Below are 25,381 nucleotides of genomic sequence, written 5' to 3' on the forward strand. Positions count from 1 at the left end.
GATGCTAAATCAGATAAAACAATTTTAGTGCACAAACTTGCCCTCTTTACTAGGAACTTTTTATTCTTTGAGCTTTTTGGCTATTTGAATTGCTTTTCTGATCACATCAGGAAATAAAATACATTACAGCCTTCTCTGCATTGTAAGCATTTCAATAATATACATATAATGGAACAAAAAACTTTGAAAACAAGTTATTTTTCTAATATACAGAGCCCTGCACTGCTTCCAGGAGATAAGAAGAGCCTTCCAAACAGTCTAAATATGAGTGTAAACTAAGCAGGAGGAAGTGACCTGAACAAGAGCTTTATAAATTAAATACGCATTTTGTGACAGGCATTTTTTTGCTTTTACTTGAATGGAAAGATGTTTACACTCACACTTCTGCAACAAAAAACAATGCAAAAAACCAGTACTCTTACTTTTCCCAGAAGACAACTTCAAATATTTGCTTTTGTAACATATGCATGGAAGCATCATCTGTAGTACATAAAAAGCCATACAGACTCTTCTAGTAAGGAAAGTTCCTGTTTTTGAAATGCTTACCTTTAACAAGTAAGAATAATGAAGAATGCTAATTTGAATCTTAAATAAGATGTACAATAATGTTGTGTAGCAGAAGAAACTAGAAGCAACTGAAATTGAAAAAAGCAATGGCAGCTACTGCTTTTTATTCTCTTTTATCAAGAACTCGAATAACATTTTCACTGAACTTCTGGAATCATGAAATCAGCCTACATGATATATGAAAAACAAGATCTCAAACTACCAATACCAGAAAATCACTGGGTATCAGTCTAATCGGTAAAATAGAGAATGCTTATTTTATAAATTTCTCGGAAGTCTTCTGATAAACATCATTAAAATAGAAGGCCTTTTCCACCAGCATTTGAGTTGCATATGGAATAATTAAATAAATAACCAAAAAACCCTCCATTTTGAAAGGTTAATAATCAAATGGCTCAGGATGGGAATGAAAATATCAAAATTAATACAGTTTGTTCCCTTCAACTGAAGAGAATGGAAAGGAGAACAGGGCTTTGAAAGTCTCATGAAATAAATTTTTTCATGTAAATTAAAATACTTAACTGACAACAGAGAAATTCCATTCCAGTCCTGTATCCTATTAAGTAACTTGAAAAAATAACCAACCTCTTAAGTCCTCATTAAAATCCATTTAGAAGTTTAAAGGTTTCAAGAAAATGATTTAAAAATATTTTATTGCTTCTGATTATGTTTCTACACACAATATACATATACATATACAACTGGTGCAATGGGTAGCAAAAGGAGTATAGAAATGAAAACAAGCTTCCAGTTCAACTGAATGACAGAAGCAGTGTGTCCCCAGTCTTCATCTTTTAACATTACTCACTCCTCAGTTTCTCCCTTTCTTCTCCCTGTCTACTCCAGAGCCCAAAGAATTAACTGGCAATTTCCCTCAAGTTCATGACCTATAAGTTAATCTGTTATTAAAAAAATATTAATTTAATCTAATTAATCTAAAAGGTAGAGGTTCTATCAGACTGTGATTAGATATTTGCTAACAGCAATCCAGTTCTATTTCTTTCAGTTTTCATAGCATTTGAAGAGATTCATTTTTTTCTCTTTTTGATAGCTAATAGTGATGAAAAGTTGCTGTTGAAGAGCAGCAGTGAACACTAAAACATTCAGAGAAGAAACACGTTGCCACAACACTTTCACACACGATATGGCTTTTTGAGGAAAACCAAATGGTTAGTCCACAAATTAAGTAGTACCCTTCAAAGTAAAAGTTTGCAATCCTATTTTCATTATTTTACATTATTTGGATAGATTTGTTATTCAGGATGAAAGCCTTATACTCTACCCATTTTAAAAAACACACCTAGAGAAGATGAAAGGTCATTTTGCATTGTGGTGGCTTACCTTCCCAGACCTGAATTGGTATGGTCTCCTTTTAGCAGCGGATAAATTGCCATTAACATATTAAAGTAAGAAACACTTACCTAAAGCTAATACATGGGCAGATACTATGTGAGACAGCTGTCAGTAGTAACTGGCAAATTGGACCGCCTTAATTCTGATCTGAAAAGCTAAGAATAAATGCATTTTTGGCATATGCAACTCCTCCGGTCATTTTTAAACATTTAAAAAAATTTAAGTTTATATATGGATGCTACTGACTTTTACATGCTAAAAGCATTTACATTTGGTTTTAAAACAGTCCTCAGTTGTCCTTTAAAATGAACGAAACATCAAAACACTGTTCCTCTAGCTAGTAGCATTAGCTCTCATGTTCCAGCAATAACAGCACAATCTTCCTACACATAGCACCAAACCTGGCAGAGAGTAAAACACTTCTGATATGAAGATTATTTCAATTACTGCACTATGTGCAACCAACCCATTTATTAATTTTCATCTTCACAGTTTGCTCACAAAGAATCAGCTGCCATATTCTCTTTAAGTGTTACGAATTTTTTGAGAAACACTCCATGTGTCTTGACATATCTCTCAGTAAAGCCACTGAGAAAGCCCTCCTTTGGCTTGAGTGGTACGAGAAATAAGACAACACCGAACACACCTCTACAACATAATTTGGGGGCTGAATTTAATCAAAACACTAAAACAAAGTGTTACTGATTACAGCTGTAGACAAGTTCAGTCAAATTAGCAGCAGCAAACATCGCTGTGAGAGGCCCAAGAGTCACCTGCTTTCACACTGGCAAAAAAAAGTAAACATTTACCAAGCATCTGTATGAAAGGCAATCCTGTGTGTGTTTGGCTTTTGGGTGGGATTTCTTTTTTTTCACTCTATACTGGCAGCAGTGAAGCTGATGAAGTGATAAAATGGTCAAACAGAAGAAGGAAAGGAGGACGTCATCGCTCAGCCATGATACTAGCGTGTGCCAGGCTTACGCTGTCACCCATTTGCGAAACATCATCAAGTGCATTCAAGTAACTTGGCTTTTCCATACAAGCGCAATGGACATCTGTATGTACAAAAGCACGTAACAGAAGCTCAGCTTTGCAGGAGCATAATGGAATATGTTTATCTAACAGGGAAGGGAATCATTTTCATTAGGAAATGTCTCAAGCTTCAAGTAGGCAAGCCTGCAATTTTAACATAACTTGCAGAAATTGCCTGAGACAGTGTCTTCACTGAGATCGTAACACACACATTTCTCTGTCACGGATAAATCAAGAAGTAGACAGTGTATCACAGCTCAGAAGAGATTCAGTAGTACAGGAAACCAAACCAAAATATTGGCTACTTGCATTATTTAGCAGCTATCTGTAAACACCAAGGGTGCCTAACTAGTGTGCTCTATTGAATTTCAGCCCATTATTAATGGCTTAATACTACAGACATTTTGATTGTGCTTCCTTGACTGATATTAGTGGCTTTAGGACACCCCCTTCGTATTTCTAATTAGGACTTCAAAACGAGAACAGACATTGTGCTTCTCTGGCTGACAGAGGACTGCAGGGGATGCCCCTCAAACTGTGGAACATGGGGAAAGACCGATCCCAAAATCTAATTCCCCAGGTTCCAGGCAGTTCTCAGCAGCGAGGCCCATGCAACAGATTCCATGTTGTACGGATTAAGCATACAGTGCAGACAACTAGTAAAGCTAATAACCCACACAGTTCCCTATCAAATCTTGTCAATTTAATTTAAGGTGCTCTGTAATAATCTGAGATAGAAAGGGTAAGGCTGAAGAGAATCAGCCTTACAGGAAGATACGGCCTGAACACTCAGCTCTTCTCTACCATCCTTCAGAGCTACCAGAGCTACGGCCAGCCACTCTTACCGCACGCAAATACAGTAACCAGAGCTCTTCCACACCATCCAGCAAAAACTCGATAGCTCTGACAAAGACCAGCTTTACTTCAGCCGCAGCAAAACGTGACATAGGATACCTACTTGTGCTAAGTTTGCAGAGGGCACACGTAAGATAGAAATGCATCTATTTGATTCCTAACAATTACTTCTTTTGGGTGCAAGTTATGTGGCAAGTAATGAGCCAGAGACATCTCCCAAGCATCCACAAAGTGCACAGCAATTCCTGAGAACATTTTCCTCATGACAGAATCAAGCTGAAGGGAATACCAGTCACTGTTAAAGAGGCTTACTTCTGGCCCGAGCTCCTGAACATTTGCGGTTCTGATGATGATTAAAGTCTTGGGGCTGCGATCCAGCAGTTGAATGACTGACCTCCGAATGTTCCTCAGCCGCCGAATGTACACTTCCACAGGGAAAGTGCTGAAGTGGGACCATATAGTTATGGCTACCACGGTGTTTCTCCCACCCACGATGCCATTCAGCTCGTTGGCAATGTAGCGCAGTTCACTGCTAAAGACAGTTGTAAAGCGAATGGGTGGCCCATGACAGCGGAATTTCAGTAGGATATTGTGCTTCAGGTCCACGGACATAAAAGGGCCCACGTTCTTAGGGCTCCCCAGATTAAATTCCACTAGATCTGAAAACCCAAGAGCAAACATTAGCAAAAGGTGGCATAATAGATAAAACAACCAACAAGAAACTAGGATCACAGGGCAACAGTAGCAGTAGACAAGTGAGTACTTAATTCTAAGAACTCTAAAATGAAACTGAAGATGAGCATTGTAAGTGTATTCCAAAGTGGAGTTTATCGGTATTGAAATCTGCAGGACAGCACATTATACTTTCAAAAGGCTGCCAATGTTTTTTTCAGCTTTCCCAAACTGTTTCTCTCCTGTAAAAAAGGAAATTTCTAAATAGACACCTTCAGTCACCACTGCCCTATGGATCCAGAGTTCTTGGCAACCTTTCTGGCAACCTCAAGACTCCATTAAATTTAAAGAAGAATTCAACTGGTCGACATTAAGGAGTCTCAAAGTCTGCATTTCAACATGATTGAACTACTTTGGGGTGGTGAAAGAGGAATACTTACTTGGCTACTGAAATTCTGTTATTTAAGGAAAACTTAAAACAAGGGAAACAGAAGAGCGAGCTAAAAACCAATCAACAGTAACGGAAGTCACTTGCTTCCTGAAGTCATTCTGTTACTTCACTTCATTCCAAAATTACTTAAGCTACTGGGCTCCTGCAAAGCCTTATACAAGCACCCTACATGAGTTTTGTTGTGCCCCCTCATGGCCACATATTAACTCACAAGAGCAGTAATGTCCTTAACTGGTGAAACATTTTATAGACAACTTTACAGATAACTTGGGGCTCTTTTTCCCAAAGGCCTACAAATTTCTAATGTTTGCTCAAACATATGACTGACTTTCTGTCACCACTTTTGACCATGTTTTGCCTTCCCTTTTCCTTTTGATTTGTCATTATCATTTAGTAAGATCAACTGTGTCTGAGATGCAAGAAATAAAGCTTTGCACAGGTCTTTAGGGACAAAATCAAATTAAAAAAAAAAAATAACCTGGAACAACTGATGTCAGATATTCAAACCACTGCCTTATTGTAGAGTCTCCAAACAAGTGGATTACTTTCCCTTGTAAGCACTTGCTTATATCATCTGACTTGTTAAAATGATGGATCCAGTGTGTTCTTGGCCTCCAGTGATCTTCATAGTAATAACCAGAAGGGGAAACTGTGGGATCTTCAGCTCTGTCCATACTGCTTGAATCTGGAAGAGAAAATTTCTCTGAAATTAACATACAACAAACAAAGCCTCCATAACTGTCATGGCCATATATACAGTTGAAAGCGAAGTACTGATATACAACATCAAAAAGCTTAATGCAACACATTCCTGCAAGCCCAAATATTTTCCCCATTATTTCTGCAGCGAAACCTACTGATGCTTGACCACTTATAGTTTAACTATATTTTTAACTATGATTTTAAAAAAGTAAAATAAAAAACTAAGTATCTGACATTTTTCACATTCGGACAGAAATGCTTGAACTTGGATGCATGCAAAAGGTTTAGGGGAATATAGATAGAAAGATCAGCAGAGTACATGATTCTTCCAGTCTGGACAGGATCCCAGAACTCAGAAGCCCCACTATTCCTCAAACATCTGCTGCCAACAAACAAGCTGCCAAGAAACATCTGCAATCCTCTGCGCCAAAGTGCACTTCTCCCCTCTAGTGGCCAGCCTGCCGACCAAAGAGGATGAGCAGCTGCTGTGCATTACTGACACTGCTCTACAGGAGCAGCCTCTCCCACTGCAGCACCAGACACCAACTCCAAGGTGAAAACATGCAGGGGGCAACTTGATACCACTCATATTTGCTTAAAATAAATAAATCCTTCTACTGAACAGCCCCCACACTGACACTACGCCTGCCCCAACCACACATGCTTTAAGAATGAAATCTGAATCATAAAGACTCCAAAACTAGGAAATGCCAGAATTACAGTTATCGACAATAATTGTATATGCCCTTTGAATGTATAAATTATGTTAATTTTTAATTCCAGGGGTTTCGTACTTTCTCTCTGCTATCTAGCCCCTTTCTCTTTCGGTGCCTGGGATAGGTTGCCCTCTAAGGAGCAATTAGACTACACCAGGGAAAATCTGTTCTACAGGACTCCTGCTCACCTTGCAGAAGTTGGACAACATGCTGCAATCAAGGGCCAGAGGTTACAGGAAGAGAAGCTGCAATCTCATGGTTACGTCAGTCAAAAATGGCCATATTTTTCTTAGTATCCAGTGCGATACAAGCACATCGAACTTTCTTGAGGTCATTAAGTACAGGTTCCTCCTTTACCACACATCTGTTCTAATACCTAAGGGCCTGGGAATGTGCTGACTCACAGTGGCACACAGAGAAACCCAAAAGCCACTGCCTGAACAGGGAAGTTTTCTATGGCAGTAAACTGAGCAAGCACGGAGCTGCTCTCTGGCACCAAAACCAGCAGCATGCAACAGCCACGTCCATCTGTTAAAACACTTTTCCGCACCTTGGCATGGAGATTATCTGGCTAAGAAAAGCCCCTGGCCTGTCACAGCTTGCAGCTGTTTGGGAATACACATGTCAACGTGGCCAAAATCATGCCAGGGACCACTGTAACTATGTAGAGGATTGGCAGGGGAGTTCCAGCGCCCAGAGACATCTTCTGGTAGATGCTTCATTATAACACAGGTGCAGCCAAACTATTCACACACTCAAAATCCAAACAAAACAAAATTAATGAATAAATAAATCAGGCCACAGGCATCTTTGAACACCCATTCCTACTTGTAATTTTTGGGCCTTGCTGTTTCTATGCAAAATTCCGTGTCTTACAGTAGATGCTAGCCTCCTTAAACGTTACAGGGACACCGTAAAAAGCAAACCGCTGTGTTTGCATAACACAAAGACTATAGTCTTGATTACTGCATTTTTTCTGTGGTACATTTTCAGTTAGAAAATGACGATCAGAGGGGATCAGAGGATGCTCAGAGGGCTGGAGCTCCTCTCCTATGAAGACAGGCTGAGGGAGTTGGGGTTGTTCAGCCTGGAGAAGAGAAGGCTCCGGGGAGACCCTATAGTGGCCTGCCAGTGCCTAAAGGGGGCCTGCAGAAAAGCTGGGGAGTGACTCTTTTGTCAGGGAGTGTAGTGACAGGACATGGGGGAATGGCTTTAAACTAAAAAATGCATAGGTTTACTCAGAGGGCGGTTAGGCTCTGGACCAGGCTGCCCAGAGAAGCTGTGGATGCCCCATCCCTGGAAGTGTTCAAGGCCAGGCTGGATGGGGCTTTGAGCAACCTGGTCTGGTGGGAGGTGTCCTTGCCCATGGCAAGGGGTTGGAACTAGGTGATTTTTGAGGTACCTTCCAACCCAAACCATTCTGTGGTTCTAAAATCTTATCTTTGGATAATTTCTTAAATAATATGTAGCAAATAAGGCAACAGTGCTGATGAAGAAAGGAAAAAAAAACACAAAAGCAACCAACTAATAATATTGACTCATCTAATCTGCATGAAATAAGAATCGTACAAAGGAAAAAAAAAAAAAGAAGAAAAAACCAACCCCATCATATGGTCACGTAATTAAAGATGAATTCATTATGCAAATTCACAACTTCAATTCTTTTGCTTCTTAAGTTTTGGTGTAAACATTTTGCATTTTTTTTTACCTTTTTAATTAATTTTAAAATTGGGCATACAAAAAATACATAAAATAAGATATTAGAACAACCTGTAAAATCACAGTAAACCTAACTCTGACATTTGAAATCTGTGTTCAGTATCACACCAGTTTTGCTCCAGAATTCAAAGAGACATTACTTTGGGATTTTATGGAGGAGGGTAAAAGCTCTGAACTGAATAGTTACAAACCAAGAATAGGGACAGAAGCTGATATTTCAGAAGAATGAAATTTTAAAAATAAACTTGATCTACATTCACCCCCAAACAGAAATGTATGTGCAAAAACAACAAAATGAGGAATTTAAGTATGCATCAATCCTAACAGTCATACACCTGCAATATTTATTCCAGTTTATTGAACTGACTTGTTCAGAGACTGTTCCTGTTAGGAGGAATTTCCCTGAGGAATATTGTGCCGCTCCTATCTACCCTTTCTAACCCATCATTAACCCTCAGGAAACACAGACAGGCTTTGATCATCTGTATCCTACAAGAAGGGTAACATAATCAACTTTCAAATGTGCAGCAGTTTCTCTGAGAAAACATAAAAGTAAACAACAAAAGCCATCTCGTCTAAAGAGTCTGGAGAAAGAAGGGGGGAAATACTGCTGGCCTAACAGCAGATTTTTTATTTATTTTTAAGTGAACAGCAGAACTAAGATCAAGAAATGCTGTAGGCTGCTTTCTTTTAAGACTTGATTGCTCAAGTCATGAACTCTACCTTTAAAATCTCCTATAGCCTTATTGAAAAACATCTGAAAAGCTTTCAATTACGAAGTAATTCTCTGCGTATCACATTTTATGCAGAGTTTTTAGAGACATAAGCATACATATGAATATGAATGAGATAAATCCTTTAACTTAGCATAGACTGTGTTTTTGTTCTGTGTTTACACACCATACAGAAAACTGAGGTTCTGTTCCACAGCTTTAGGTTATGAAAACCTGTGGTAACAAAAGTGATAGTAATAATTATATGCAAATTGTCTAAAATCTATTACATTAAGTTCTCAATGAAGAAAAGTAAACAGGAAACACCTCATAGCCAGTTTTGCTAGATTAACCAGAGTGTTTGGAGAGCAGCTACTTTAAGACATTTTCCCTCTCAGTAAATGCCAGAAAAGGCACATTTGACAAAAAGAACAGAAAACTGCTTTTCTTTTTGATTTTTATTTTTTCTAAAAATCACACTTATGTATGTAATTTTAGACAAATTTGCTGTTAGCCCTGAGCTTACCTTACAGTAGCACCCAAAAATTTTAATCTTCAACACACAAATTTTAAAGTATATTTCCATTCCATGCTATGAAAACAAAGAAATCCATTACTACTCATGCTTCTAGTTCTTTTTATAGATTTAATTATAGGTTTAATTATCAATTAGAAACAAGAACCTTATAAAATTCACTTTACCTGTAAACGCCCTGGGCTTCACAATCACTGCATCAGGTCCACTGGAGAGTATCGGCCTTTTGATATTCACATCACTTGAATGAAAAATAAAATAATAATATTATTAGGCTTAAAATTTGAAGTTAACATCACCATCGCTTTTTCTTAATCCACTTCAAATAAGCACACAGGGCTCACAATAAGATTTTTTTGTATTTAAGTTTACTCCATATAGCTGAATTCATTATGTATCAATTTCTTTAAGACCACTGCCACTGTTCTGAGGCAACATTCGAGATTTAAGAGCACTAGGACACAAATCTCATGCACATTTTCACTGGTACAAACCTAGATAAAGCTATCAAGCTATTAGAAGTATGTTATATGCTTTGAGGGATTAACCACAAGGACGGGAAGTTCCCAGCTTGTGGTTTGTGTACCACTGCCCGGAGGCAAACCACTTGCAAGGGTGTGCTGCAAAAGCAGCTCCCAGCTCTGCCTGATCTCTGTAGCTGCTTACCACAGTAAATACCTCAAGTCAAGGTGGCTACCACTTTGAGCCTCCGCAACCCCACAGCACGTAGCGGAGCTTGTGGCAGTCCAGCACAATCACCACCTGCAATTTTAGCTCTAGGCTGCGCTACCGGTGGTGTGACCTGCCTCTGGGGATAATGGTGGTACCAGTCAACATCCAACCCACTTCAGACATCTCCAGCAAGGTCTTCCAGCAGCACTGCAATTTGCTGAACATGGAGACAAAGCTCATCCCCCTAAAGACCGAAAGCCATCAGAAGTGCTTCAGTGCTTCTTTGTGGACATCAAAGAATTCTGATGATTTTGTGCTGCATCCGTATCCCTACTGTACAACTGCTGTGACAAAGGCAGAGTTTTAATGCTAAGCTCCTGTTTTGTCTTTTGATGCTGTTTTACAGAGAACTCTCTTCTGATATTTTTCTCCATTTAAGAAATAAACTATTTGGAATTTCTATAAGCCATTTCAGTCAAGAATCTCAGCTGAACAAAACAAAAAACAAGCTAAGGAAATGTCACATTCCCATTTGTAAGCATCACCAATCAATATAAATATCAGCCATATTTTACAGGTGATATGTCTGAGCCGCAGCAAGCCAAAAGATCCACTTACAGACTTGATAAGGAACAGCCCTGTCCCTCCCCTAATTCAACAATACAGAGCTGCTCCCCTAAAGTCTTTCCCAATACAAGCCTCAAGTTGACATACTGACGAAACACTTCACTTCCGCACGTTATTTGGAGAGCAAAGCAGTAGCCTACAACTACAATTCTGACACAGCACAGTAGCTGTCTAATCTCAGCTGAGGGTATAGGCCAAAGTAGTTGCCTCATGTGTACCCACGCACTAAAGATATTAAAAAAAAAAAATCAGAATCCAGAGGAAAGAGATGACTGAAATTAACCTAATTTGATACCTTACATAACATGCACAAATCATTTCCACTTACTTACAAACCTATTGCTCAGCAGTTTGTTCTGCCAGGTGTTTTCTTCATGACAGACTTAGAGTTATGCCTAACACTTGGAAGTTGTACTGAGCATTATGTTGCATTACATTAAGGATGTCCTTTGCTGAGGATAAAAACAATTGATACTTTGTGCAAAAATAAGCTTAAAGCCTGGACCTTTTTTAGGTAGTCCAGACTGCCAAAAATAAATCTTAAAGCATTGTTATCAGTATTTCAAGCATAGGTGTGGAAACAAATATAAGGAAACAGTCCCCAAAACCACCACCAGATTTAGACAGTATATTCATGTGAAATTTAGCAGGTGTGCCCAGGACTGAACGCAAAGTGTAGAGAGAGGGCTACACTCAAGTTTCTTTAGTTTAACATTACTGTACTCTTGCATGGCTGGATGGAGGGGAAGAGAATATTCAACTACTCACATCAAACACTTGCTCCTTCAGGCACACTCCTCCTCTAAGGCTAGCAATCTATCATCTTTGTCCAATAACCTAAAGTTTGTCTTGAAAAAAACAAATACTTGACTGCATACCTATAAAGTCAATAACATACATACCTTTGGAAAAAAAGGCTTTCCTCGTGTGTCAGAAGACCTTTTTGATATCCACCCTTGGCATGGCTGATTCGGCTGGCACAAGAGAGTTTTCGTGGCTTGTAACAGAACCATGGCTCACCCGTGTATAGATCTGTGAAGTTACAGACTGGAAGATCTCCAGGCAAGCATACGTTACACTCAGTAGTTTCTGAATACCTCCCAGACTTGAATGAGCTTTTGAAATAGACCCTGTCAGGCCTTTCTTCTCTTAAACGCAGGAGTACTTGGATCGCTTCACTTGGATGGACAAGTGTCACAGATACTTTGACCTCTCCTGGCCAAAGCAAAGTAAAAAAGACTTTATAAAGGCCATTATGGCAATCTACAATCCTTCCTGTCGCTCCAGCTTTCAGCAAAGGAGAGTGGATTCGTGCCTGTAGGTAGTCTCCACCATATTGCTTGGGTTTTCCTTGGAAATCCTTCATGCGAACGAGCACCTCTAGCTGATCACCCACCTTGAAGAACCCCCTAGGCTTCACAATCACAAAATCGCTATGTACCGGATCAGTGCTTTGTAAAAAAGCAATTTTGTCATCGGGGGGTTTTGGCCATTGTATTGCAGCAAGCAATGATTCCTGTTCCACTTGTTCTCTTTTGGACAAAGTCTGCTGCTCATAACCACAGTAAGGCTTCCTGGTAATTTTAGTTGTCTGTGATAGAGAAGGCTGGTCATTGTTTTCTGTTATCCAATTTGATCCTGAAACTGTGTCGTCATCCAGGTGCTGGGAAGGGAAAAGAAAACCTGAAACTGTTCTATTAAATAAAACTCTGTGAATAACAGACATTTTCTCAAGGCATGACCCTCAGAATTGGAGTTTGTTTTACACATTTTTGAAGCTGACCAAATGAAGCAGCTTTACTAGAACACACAAATCTATTACCTTGACTGTGAATTTCTAAAGAAACAGTTGTGTGATCTGTGGTTACTCGAAGATAATTTTATCCTTCTCTAGCAAAGAGGCTTTTATATAAAGCATACTGAGTATTTCTTGGGTAGTATTGTTGCTATTAGTGTATTCTGTAAATATCAGCACTGTGAAAAAATATGGAAGATCATATGATTAAACAGTTAAATAACTCAAATTTAATTTTCTTACTGTAATAATGTTTTAGTCATAAAGCACTATGCTGGTTTTGCCTGGTCTAGAGTTAGTTTTCTTCATAGTAGCTCATATAGTGCTATGTTTTAGATTTGTGATGAAAATAGCGGTGACAACACACCAATGTTTCAGTTGTTGCTGAGCAGCACTTTCATAGTTAAGGTCTTCTCTGTTTCTCAAGCTGCCTGCTAGCAAGTAGGCTGGGTGTGCCAAAGAAGCTGTGAGGGGACACATCCAGGACTGCTGACCCCCAGCTGATCAGAGGGATACCCCATACCACACGGGATTGCGCTCAGCAGTAAAAACTGGAGGTGGGGAAAGAAGTTTGCCAGGGCTGCTGCTGCTCAGGGGACTGGCTGGGCATCAGGCAGCTGGTAGAAAGCAATTACATTTTGCATCACACTTTTAAAAACACATTGGTGGCAAAAACAAACAAACAAACAAAAAAAAAACCTTTAAATTACCTTTATCTTAACCCACAAGCTGGTTGTTGTTTGTTCTTCTTTTAATTAAACTTTTGCCCTTCCGATTCTCTTCTCCATCCCACTGGGGATGAGGAAGTGAGCAAGCAGCTGCATGGTGCTTAGCTACCTAGCAGGGTTAAACCACAATGAGCACAATGAGGTCTAACAGCTGCCCAATATAATGCAAGGAAATAGGCTTTCTTTGAGATATTACACTGCAAATGAATTTAATGCACCCTTTGGTCATGATGTCAAGGGAAGCCTGCTGCATGTAGCAGCTGTGGTCATTTCTCCGGTCACATTCACACCACTTCTCATCTAGTTAGCTAAACTTACACCTTGAATATACACAAAATCAGCAGTTAGTAAGTATTTAATTATCGGGTATATGTAACAGAAGTTATAATACTCGTATTTCATATAGAAACAAAATATGACAGATCTTTCTTCACGCAAAGATGAAAACTATACAAAGTATCATTCATATGACATCAGAGATTATGCTAGTTTAGACTTCAAAGTTTTTTTTAAAAACTGCACTATTTGCAAAGTTTTAAAAGCTGATTGTACTTACCCATATCCTAGTCTTTCCTGTTCCCTTCCTCCATAACTTACTGCTCAGTAACATACTAAAATCCCCAGCACTTGTATTAAACCTCTTCATTGTTACAAACCTTTCTTAATCCATGTCAAGTATCACCTAGAGTACATGTACATACTGAGTAGCTCCCCCTAGTATATTTATTATACTGACGTATCGAAATAAAAATAATTGAATCTTTGTATTGTTCAAATGTCTTTTTTTTTTTTTAATAGAGGAAAGGCAAACCTAACAAGGAACAAACTAACAGGCTTTTGAAGCCAGTTACATAGGAAGTTGGTTTTGACCAGCTTAGAGTAAGAGGATATTGAGTACGTTGTGATGTAGGACAGATATAGAGAAGTTTGTTTGATTTCCACATTAACAACTAAACATGACATTGTAAATTGTTATATTTTATTTATGTTTTAGCTATAAAAGATAAATTAACAAGTACCCATGGATACACATGGTGTGGATTTTTTGTTGTTTTTGTTTGTTTTGTTGGTTTGGTTTTAATTATGGTTTATAATAGAACCATACACAAATACAAACATCTCTGCATGTTACTTTTACTAACCCAGTAAATTGCAGGCAAAGCTGAGAATGAATCTCAGAGACAGATCAACTTTAAATCTCGCCTACATGCATTCTTGAATTAAGCCAAGTTTCTGTCTTTGGATGCCTTCCCGTTGTCTTCCTTTCTTTTGTTCAGCATATACATGGCATAGATAATACTACATGGAAAGATTTTTAAAAAATAAGCATATATTTAAATGCATCCAACAGGCTGGTAAGTATGTCTGAGTCAGCAAAGGAGGGATGTGGGAGGAGAATACGTATGTCTGCACAACTCTTGGGTTCAGTGTACACTCTCAAGAGAAAGTTTAAATATTTTAACCTGGTTCTTCAAGAGGTGGGAGTGGGAAGGGATGGAAAAGGTATATATATATGTATATATATATATGTGCTTCCAAATAAACAGCAGAGACACAGCTATCTAAGAAAGCCTTAAAAAACAGACCTATCACCATTTTAACTTTCTATAAATTTATTCATAGTTTTTAACCTATTCTTTCTGTCCAAGATTTGCAAGATGCTGTTTATGACCTAGCTAGCCTTTCTGAAGTCTCTCCAAGGGCATATCTAAATTTTTCAGTAGAAAATAGTGCAGAGAACGCTGAACTCACACAGTCACAAAACAAAGCAGAGAATATAGTTCAATGTTTCTCAAACAGTCTACCTACACAGACTTGATTCTATCACAGCACCAGGCCAAAGCTCCTCACTTGTATGCAGCTGAGGTCCTAGACAAGCACTGTCACCTCAACTCAAGCACCTCCAGGTTATGGTAAAGCAGAATTGACCACACCACAAATACTTCCTCAGTCAGTCTTCAAAGAGGAAGGGAGGCAAAGAAAAACAAACAAACAACCCACACCACACCCTCTCCACAAAGGTGAATTCAAACCTTTTCCATATCTTGAAGGACCATTCTTTCTGTAACATCCTTGTTCATCTTTACAGTTCTCTTCCAAGCCCAAACAAGACTGTATTATTGCAGAATTATAAGCTAATGTATGAAAGTATGCTATACCATGTACAGTATTCACAGGAGAAGATATTACAGAGATTCACTTTTCCAGTGAAGGCAGGGAAAGCTTCAGAGTCAATTCATACACTGAAGATCCTTGACTGGAACAGAAAAGCTTTGCAAACCATCTTCCTTTCGGAAGTGCTTCTCAGGCTCATTTCCAAACAAGAACTCAAACTCTCCTTTCTCTATGGATAGGCATGGCTTGCCCTGAAGTGGATTGATAGCTCAGTTTACCCCCACTCCATTCCCTATCCCCTCTTTCATTGGCATTTACAAAGCTCTGACTCCTGCATGATAAGAAGTGATACTGAGTCCAGTCAGAAGCCTGCCATGCCAAACTGTGGGCTCTCTACTCTAATCAGAAGTAAAAACACAATCATATTTCTTGCGGTAGGACAGATAAAAAGCATTGCTCAAGATTTCTCATGAGTCCTCTTCCTTTATCTTATATAGACTCTTTTACTTTTTAATGCAATCTCCTAATTGAATAACACTTGCCCTGCTTTATTTTCACATATACTCCATTCAGAATGTCTTGATTTTGAGTGCAATTCCTAACATCTGTTTATTTCCTGCATTCTAAAGTTAACCAGAACGCAAATGTAATCACAGAGTAATTTAATGGATGTCTACTGAGTAAACAGGCAGGACAGAATAGATTACAATTTAATTAAGCACAAACAAATCCACAAGCTGTTCCTGGCGCACAAGAGATATGCCATAACCAGGAGAAAAAGGAAGCTGCATTTTCAGAAGAGCTAATGAAATTTTCACCTCAACTATTCAACTTTTAGCATTCTTGCTGCCAACTAAGCAAAAACTAAGTATAATGTATAAGCCCAGCCTGACGATCACACTCTCAGAGATATGTCCCTGCCACGTTGCCCCTGCTCATGGCAGGGGAGTTGGAGTAGATGATCTTTAAAGTATCTTGATCTTCCAAGTCAAACAACTCTATGATTTTATCATATTCTAGAACAGTTACTGGGGACTTGTTTAGACCTGCAATGAACACTTGTCCTTGTTAAGTGCAAGAACGTAGGTGGCTGATAAAAAAAAGAAGAAAGAGATGAATATTTCAATTGCTGCTGAAAAGGTGTAACTCCATCTATATTTCAAAGTACTATATCCTCCATCAGCCATAACTGTTGGTTTGGCCTAGTACCTCAGGAGTGATTGCCATAAACCTGTGTGCACCACTATTAACATCAGAGCAGGAAACATCACAGGAGATTCTCAGATAACATGCATGGCAGTTTAAAAGGTAGTTCAAGGTTATCCAATAGAGAATCTTAAGTAACACAGCAGACAATATTTGAAACCGAACAAACCCCATTTACTGAAAGGCCAGTCATCTTATTTTATGTATTTTTACCGAGTACTTTATCCCTAGATGTTTTCTAAGACAGGCATGAGATCAGTTCATTGCCTTTACTGTCTCACAGCACTGAGTGGGTGTTAAGTTTCTCCAAATGTCAAAGCCAAACCTAAAAAGCCACCATCTGACAGACAAGTGTTCCAGCAATAATCTGAAAAAGATGATGCACTTATCTCCTGTCGGCATCTGCATTTACCAGTAACAATAAAAAGCTTTGTTATATAGTTCTTTTGTTCAGTTCCAGCCGTTCACATTCAACCATTCATTTGTTCTTGCAAGACACTTCCCTGTTCCTACACACTGTCTCTTTTCTAAGTATTTTTAAATAAAACAATGCTCACAACCAACCCTGAAGTGGTTCTATCACTCTAGAGGCAATTGGTACACAAATACAAACACCCTTGTAACCTAAAACCAAGATGTTGCTCCTCAGTACTTTGATCAATAACTTGATACTTTGTAGAAAATTATTGAACATTTTCCATCTGCATGGGTGTGTTTGCAAAGAAAAAAAAAATTAAAGAAAGTAAAAATACATTTCTTCTGGTGCTAGAATACAATGGTCAGCTGCCAAGGAAGGAATGACTCCATACTAAGAAGCAAATTAAACAATAAGTAGCTTATCAAATGTTTTGTGGACAGCTTGATTTTATTTTCATTTTTTAAAAACAAGGTAAAAAAAGCAAGGTTCCAGACAGACATGGCACTGTCGACAGTTTATTATTAGTAACTCAAGGACTCAAGATGGAAGATTATTAACATGAAAAACAGTAAAGTCCTAAAGAAAAAAAAAAAAAGCAAGGAGGCTAGTTGGGCGCTAACCAAGAATCACCTTCAAGTATTTAGCTTTAGTCAGATTAACTCAATGATCTATGAGAAGAGAAGAATGTTTGATACATTTGCAAACATGTTCTCAACAATAACCAATAATAAGCCTTCCTTCTAGAGCCTGACTGGATTTCATTATGTGAAAACTTTCTAGAACTTTTTCTGGCTTTGATCCCTACCTGAGAAGAATCAGCACAGATACCTATAGTAGCCTGTCTGAAAGCTGTGCCTGAGATAGAGACAAATAACAGATCAGGTCCATTCAGAAAAGTCAAGACAACTGAAGAGGCTAAAGTTGCATGTTACAGTGTAAAGAGTTACCAGAAACACAAAACTGAGTTTGGAATATCAGACATATAAAGGTCAGCAAAGCCATGCAGATACTTATCATGAACAGTGCCAATAAAAAGCACAGAGTGAATGCCCTTACTGCGTGTTTCCTTTCAGTCTCTTAGCTCTGTCATAGCCCTATTCTCTAAGAAATGCAATTTTAAAAGAGAAAGCAATGAAATAGGCTAGGTTTCAAAATATCAAAGCTGTTCTTCATTCAACAAACTCGATGAAATAAAATAGAAAAACAGCAAGAGACAACAAAAGAACAGCTGCTTTCTACACTATACAAAAATGGCCATACTAACTCAGACTAAAGGTCCCTCAAATGTATTACCTTGTCTTCCAGTAGTTTCCAACAGCAAGTATGTGGGTAAAAATAAAGATCAAACATGTTGTGATACTTCCTCTGAAGACTTACCCATCATCTAGCTATGTATGATTTAAAGACTTCTTCACCAGGGTCGACATCTTTACACTTAATAACTCTTAATAGATTTTTTTCTGCAAACTCATCCAGACTTTTTGAATATATGTTTTTAATCAGCTATCTGGTCTTACTACAAGGACTTCTGCAGCTTTTCACTCTATGTAGGAAAAAACGCTACTGCTTCCTCTGAATCTGGCATTATTTTATCTGGCAGATTTTAATTTCATGTCTCCACTAGTACTGGAAAAGGCAACAAACATCCATTCTTTAGTTATTGTTCCTGTGCCACACGTGATTTCAGATCTCTCAGACATCTTTCTTGTCTTTATCTGAACCTCTTCCAATCTAACTATATTTGGTGGGGGTGGGGGGAGGGGTGTGAAGAGAAAGGATTTTTAGAGCCCCTCTTTTGCATTACTTTATCTGGGCATCACTAGCCAGGAAGAAAAAGACTTTGCAAGAGGAATACATGATTACTGATTAATGCAGCCTGAAAGTACGCCTGCATGAAGTGATAAGTCAAACACATAAATATGCAAGTCAGATGCTGCAGAGGAAAAAAGGAAAAAGCTGAGAGAAGTTGCATCAGTACAGGCGAGAGACCAACTAGCTAACTAGCAAACGACTCTGTAGAAAACAACCTAGGGGTTCTGGTGGACAGTAAATTGACCAAGTGTCAACAGCTTAGCCTTGTGACGATGAGTTAACAAGGCCATAACCAGTGAATCAAGGGAAGTGATAATTCCCCTCAGCTCAATCTTGGTGAAGCCATATGAGGAACACTATGTCTGGTTTTTGGACACCTAGTACCAGAATTAAACTGAAGCGATCAGCTGAGAACGCCTAAGATGACTATGGGTCTGGAGCACATACATGCCAGGAGAAACTAAGGGAACCAAACTTGAAGTCTGCAGAAGACTAGAAGTCACAACTCCAATGTTACAGGCAGAAAGGAATAACGTTGTTCAAGCCCTTTGCAGAAGAAACAGTCTCCACTTACCTCTAACTGAAAAAAGTTATGGACCAGCACCACCACAGCCAGTACTGCCATAAGCAGGCAGAAGATTTGCAGTCTGAACGAGTCACGCCACATTGTCCACTCATGTCTTTCCCTCCCATGTTAGACGCTGCCATGATTTCCATTCACCGCAAACATGAATGTCATTGCGTCTCAGTAGTGCACAAGTGAGCTCAGCCGACTTCCACTTCATTCCTGCAAGCACATTTGCAAAAATTATATTAAGTGCCAAAAATATTGCCAGACGTAGTCTGGCAAATGTGTTCAAAACACATTTGTGGCAATCTGAACAGTACTGACTCTATTGAGCATATCAAGGCAAAACATTATAAAGCCAATCTCATCTGCATTTGACAGACATCAAAAGAGTGCGAGATTTCTTTCTGGCAGCCACACTGTGACCATTCAGCCATTGTGAGCCCAAGGCTTTTAGCAAAAACTTTAGGTTTTAGGCACCCCCACATTTACCTGACTGGAGATCCCAAGAAGTTGTTATTAAGGACTGAGTTGTGAAGCAAGTCTGGATAAGCAAGATAAAAGGTATTTTCTCTAACTTCCTGCTGGGGAGAGAGAAGAAAATAGCTGTAACACCTAACAGTTCAAAAGAAGATATCTACCAGAGCTGGATACGCTAAAATTGAACGAAAACTTCAGAAATCTTCTCTAACATTAGACTATCCTCTCTGATTTTTTTTAATCATCCCTTTTACATCCTGTACTCTTGTGCAGCTCTATTGGTAAAAACAAAAACAAAAGACTTCTAGAAGAACACAAGATTGTTTTCACAAAATATAATAATAGCCACGCTTTTATAAAATTTAACTTTCATGAAATATAATGTTTTCTTGATGTTGGTTGATAGGTGGTCTGTTACAGAACCACAGACTTAGCAACTGTTGATAAACCACTTTCACAGCTTAATGCTTCTTAAGTTTGAATCTTTTATCTTGCTCCTTTTTAAAAGTGACAATCTTAAGGTAGTCATTCTGCAAGCAAAAAAGGGTTCCATTCTTGCAGAAGGAGAAGCTCTGAACTTGGAAACACACAAGAGATGGCAAGGAGAGAGCAGCCCCTTTATATCCAATATTCTCAACACAGCATTACTCATGCAAACATCCACTGAGCGCAACAACATAATCAAATGATTAGATAAACTTCATATAACTTTCTACAAATAGTTTAACTGAAAAGCTATAGTATTTATTAAGACTATATGAATAATGTTGCATAAATTTAAATTAAATGTAACGATGTACTAAATACCAAAATTAGCTAATTAAATCATTCACTAGATGAGCAGAGAGTAGAAAACTGAAATATATTACTGGATAACCAGGACAGTCTCAAAAGAGACCATATATGAAATTGCTTTATGAGGATTATATGGATTATAACTGTAGTTGCTTTGCTGAGAATTACAGAGATTGCATCTCTGACTAATGAACAAGCATCAAAAGAGCAAGACACCCATTAAAATGAAAGTATCAAACTGACAAAATGCAACAAAAATGCAGATTTGTTGGAACAGTTCTGTGCTAATGTAAAGTATTAAGCTTGCATAAAATATCAACGAGGGTTTTAAACAATAACTGATGATGAATACACTTAAATAAATTGAAGTGCTAATTTAAGGCCACATATGACCATTTGAGGAACAGAAGCAAATATAACACGGAAAAAGGTAATTTCAGATTTTGTTGCTGAGAATGCTCTTCAAATCACTGAAAAGCCAGAGACTTTGTAAGTTATTAGTTATGTCATTTCATGCACCTAGAAAGGCCACATAGACTACTCCCACATATTTTTGTTACTCCATCCAAATATTGCCTGGATCAATCATAACCACCAAACATCATAAATAGAATCATAGAGTCATCTAGGTTGGAAAAGACCTTCAAGATCATCAAGTCCAACCATCACCTTGACAAGGTCATCACTAAGCTGTGTCCCTTATACCATATCCATAATTCTCTTGAATACCTCCAGGGATGGGGACTCCCCCACCTCCCTGGGCAGCCTGTTGCAATGCATGATCACCCTCTCTGGCCTTCCAGCCAGTTCTCCACCCAGCAAATTGTATACCTGTCCAAACCACGAGCAGCCAGTTTCTCCAGAATACTGTGGGAGAGAGGGTCACACACTTTACTAAAATCCATGTAAACATCCACAGCTTTTACCTCATCTACTAAGCGGGTCATCTTGTCATAGAAGGAGATCAAGTTAGTCAGGCAAGATTTGTCCTTCATAAACCCATGATGGCTGCTCCTGATCACTTGAATGTCCCATATGTGCCATGTGATGGCAATCAAGATGACCTGCTCCGTGACCTTCCCTGGTACTGAGGTCAGACTGACAGACCTGTAATTCCCTGCATCTTCCTTCCTGCTCTTCTCGTAGAAGGGAATCACATTTGCTAACCTCCAGTCAACTGGAACCTCTTCGGTCAGCCAGGGCTGCTGGTAAATCATTGAAATTGTCTTGGAGAGCACTTATGCCCGTTTCTTCAGTACCCTTGTCCAGATCCCATCTGACCCCATAGATTTATCAATGTTCAAAACATGTAGGAGGCCACTTACAGTTTCCCATTACACTACAGGGGCATCATCTCGCTCCCCATCACCAACTCATCAGGCTGGGTATCTTGAGAACAGTTGGCCTTACTAATAAAGACTGAGGTAAAAAAGGTATCGGGTACCTCAGCCTTACCCTCATCTTTCATCACTAGATTTCCCTACACACCCAGTAATGGATAGAGATTCTCCTTAAGCCTCCTTTCACTGCTGATGTATTTATAAAAGCCTTTTTCATTGTCTTCCACTACACTAGCCAAACTGAGTTCTAGTTGAGCTTTTTCTTTTCCCCCTGCACAGCTTGACAACAGCTCTAGAGTCCTGAGTAGCCTGCTTCTTCTTCCAGAGTTCATAAACTCTCTTTTTCTTCCCGAGCTCCAGAAGAAGCTCTCTGGTCAGCCAGGCTGCTCCACTTTCAGTGCATCGGGACAGCCTGCTCCTGCACCTTTAAGATTTCATTCTTTGAGGAAGCCCAGCATTACCAGACTCTACCTTTCAAAACCACTCCCAAAGGACTCTGTCAACCAGGTCTCTAAATAGGCCAAAGTCTGCCCAATGGAAATCCAAGGTAGCAGTTCTGCTCATCACCTTGCGTACTTCATCAAGGATTAAAAACTCTATCACTCTGTGATCACTGTGCCCAAGGCACCCTCCAACCACCACATCATCCACAAGTCCTCCCCTGTTTGCAAACAACAGGTCAAGTGGGGCACCTTCCCTCAATGGCTCCCTCACCACCTGCATAAAGAAGCTATTCTCCGCACACTACAACAATCTCTATTTCCTCTTTGCTGTATTTCTGGCAGACATCTAGGAAGTTGAAGCCCCTCATAAGAACAAGAGCTAGTGATCATGAGACTTCTAGTTGTTTGTAGAATATTTTATCTACCTCTTCATCCTGGTTGGTCAGTCTACAAGACTCAACGTAATATCAGCCTTATGGGCCATTATCCTGACTCTTAACCAGAGAGGCTCATCCCTTTCATCACCATCACCCAGCTCCACACAGTCAAGGCATTCCCTAACATACAGGGCTACCCCACCTCCTCTCCTTCCCTGCTTCTCTCTCCTGAAGAGCCTGTAACCATCTACTACAGCACTCCAGGCACGTGAGTCAACCTACCACATTGCACTAAGGCCAGTCATGTCATAGCCCTGAGGCTTATCTAAGTCTTCCAGTTCCTCTTGAATATTTCCCACGTTGCGTGAATTTGGGCAGATGCACTTAAGCTGGGCTCCTAATTAAACTGCTTGGTTGGATTAAGCATCTGGAATTCCTTTGTGCTGTTCTTCAGGTGCTCTCCTGCTGATCCCTTTCCTGACTCTGGGCATCTGTTTCTGGAATTGAACCAATCTGAGTTGGGTGGATTGCAGTTCCCCTCCCCTCGTAACTGTATTTTAAAGCTCTTCTTCACCAGCTTGCCAAGCCTGTAACTGAAGATGCTCTTCCCCTGCTCATATGTGTTTCATGTATGAGAGACTAGAGCTGTCTTGCTGAAAAAAAAAGTTTTCGCTCAAAAATTTCATATTTCTGTGAACGTCATATTTTCTAAAACAAGCAGTTACATGGTTTTAGAGCTTTTTTTAGTAAAGGCCTTAGCATACTTTCAGTTCCATCAGCCATGAATAATAGATCTAGTTCATGTTTTATATAATAGAAGTGCACAAATATGACAAAAAGCCTTAAATTCTTATCCTATCCTTGGAGTGCTTTCTGGATCCATCCACCTAGGAGGCAGGAAATATCCTTGTAAACAACAAAGGGAAAAAGAAAAGAAACACCATATACATATGCATATACGTATATATATATGCATACTACACATATATCTACACAGAGGTTTTTTTTCCAGTAAAGTCTCATATATTGATGATGTACTTCCAGTGAGACAAAACAACATGAAGTTAAGACTTATTAACGGTAAAATTAATTTTCTTTTTATGCAATAAACCATGCATTTTTTTAAGGTAAAAAAAAAAGCTTCTCACTTCAGACCTATAATTTTGAATTTTCTACTTTTTAAGTACTACTCCTGTCAGCTTTGTTCCACTTCAAGTGATGACATGCATCACTTTGTCCAAGGTTGGAAACAAACACAAGCCCAATGACATTTTTATGACCGGTTTTCAAGTTCTCTGATGCAGTTACCGAATTGCCTTTAAAAATAAAGTCATTAAATGCTGTCAGGTCTACATCCCAATACTTCCCTAGGCAAATAAGATCAGCATAGCACACATTACCACAGCTGCTTCAAAGACCTGCCGTGAAGATCCCTAAGAAAAGCCACTAATTCTGGCGATGGCCACCGAAGACCCCGTCGGGAGCGTTTTTGGAGCTGAGCCTTGCCCCAGCAGCAGCAGCAGCAGCAGCAGCAGCCGCCACGCAGAGGTCACCGCACAGCGCTCGCCGGAGCCGGGCAGTGCCGCAGCTCCCTGCACCAGCTCCAGCAGAGGAAAACGCCGCACAACGGCACCAACCCCAACCCCTCCGTGAAGCCCCCGACCCGGGGACGGGGGAAGCAAACAAGCAGGCGGTATTGCCGCCAGCAGCGCTGTAATTAAGCTGTATTTTCCCCCAGAGCCGAGTATCCCCCGGAGCATACCTTCTCCTGCGGATCGCATCCCTCGGAGGAGCGGCAGTCCCTGCCCCGGCTGCCCCGGCAGGAAGCACCTTCCGCCGCCCAGACAGAAACCCAGCACCGGCAGCCCTCCTCCTCCTCCTCTTCCTCCTTCTCCTCTTCCTCCCTCCTCCTCTTCCTCCTCAGGCCGCCCGGCTTCCCCCCCGCCGGAGTTTCTCTTCCCCACAGCGGCCCCGCGGCCGCAGGCCCTCAGCGCGGCCCCGGCGGCTCCCGCCGGGCCATGAGGAGGAGGCGGCGGCCTGTCCCCTGTCCCTGTCCCCTACCCCCGTCCCCGTCCCCGTCCCCCGTCCCTCGGCCCGCCCCGCCGCCGCCCCTCCTTCCCCCGGCGCCCCCGACCCCATCCGCTGCTGCCATGGCGCCGCCGCCCGGCCCCGCCCGCCGCCAGCGGCCGCCCCCTGAGGGGCCCTGCGGTGCGGCGGGCGCTGCGACCGTGAAGAGCGAGGGCCGGGGGAAACATAAGGGTGAAAACCCGTGTCCTTTTCACCAGGAGTCGCATTTTGGAGTCGCACGAGGCCTGTGTGGGGTGGCGTTAGCAGCCCCTCGCCCCAAGCCCTGCACCGGGAGAGGGCTCTGGCAGGACTGGCGCTGATAAGTTTTAGCAGTGCCAGCCCTCGGTGATAAGGTGAGAAATGGGCAAAATGAGCCACGGTGGAAGCAGGACCTCAGTGCTTGAGGGCGCACACAGCCAGAGTGGAGCCTAGCCCCAGCATCACAGCCATATGGCACTCTGGGGCTGGTAGCAAACCCCCGACAAGTGGATTTACCATCACATGTAATCACTTTGTAAGTTTAGGGATACCTTTTTCCAAAACATCCACATACTAGCTACTGCTTGCATGTGTACAGGTTAAAGGCACATCTATATGTTTACTGAGGAATAGTTGGCTCGCTT

General features: G+C 40.3%; 1 protein-coding gene across 3 annotated transcripts; it reads right to left on the reverse strand.

The window, feature by feature from the left end:
- Window positions 1–333: 333 nt before the first annotated feature.
- Window positions 334–24,775, reverse strand: NXPE3 (neurexophilin and PC-esterase domain family member 3). 3 transcript variants are annotated; one of them, XM_083822946.1, is made up of 7 exons: window positions 24,454–24,775; window positions 19,749–19,837; window positions 19,263–19,475; window positions 11,517–12,277; window positions 9,483–9,556; window positions 5,409–5,615; window positions 334–4,466 (listed from the first exon to the last, which is right to left on the reverse strand). In XM_083822946.1, the coding sequence occupies exons 3-7, from the start codon at window positions 19,353–19,355 to the stop codon at window positions 3,916–3,918; spliced, it is 1,686 nt and encodes a 561-aa protein (XP_083679072.1). In that variant the 5' UTR covers window positions 19,356–19,475; window positions 19,749–19,837; window positions 24,454–24,775; the 3' UTR covers window positions 334–3,915. The 3 variants fall into 3 exon arrangements, with proteins under 3 accessions (XP_083679072.1, XP_083679073.1, XP_083679074.1); XM_083822947.1 differs by having other exon boundaries at window positions 19,749–19,840; window positions 24,454–24,768; XM_083822948.1 differs by lacking the exon at window positions 19,749–19,837 and having other exon boundaries at window positions 24,454–24,758.
- Window positions 24,776–25,381: the final 606 nt, after the last annotated feature.

The sequence above is a fragment of the Anser anser genome (assembly GCF_964211835.1).
Source record: "Anser anser genome assembly, chromosome: 1".
Lineage (NCBI taxonomy): Eukaryota > Metazoa > Chordata > Aves > Anseriformes > Anatidae > Anser > Anser anser.

What these genes read in the sequence shown, in the direction of transcription:
- NXPE3 (XM_083822946.1), bottom strand. Translation starts at nt 19,355, where the DNA reads ATGTGGCGTGACTCGTTCAGACTGCAAATCTTCTGCCTGCTTATGGCA. An exon ending in ATAACTTTTTTCAGTTAGAG is followed by an intron (nt 12,278 to 19,262) that starts GTAAGTGGAGAC and finishes TTCCCTTCCCAG; the next exon opens with CACCTGGATGACGACACAGT. An exon ending in GAAGCCCAGGGCGTTTACAG is followed by an intron (nt 5,616 to 9,482) that starts GTAAAGTGAATT and finishes TTTCTCTTCCAG; the next exon opens with ATTCAAGCAGTATGGACAGA.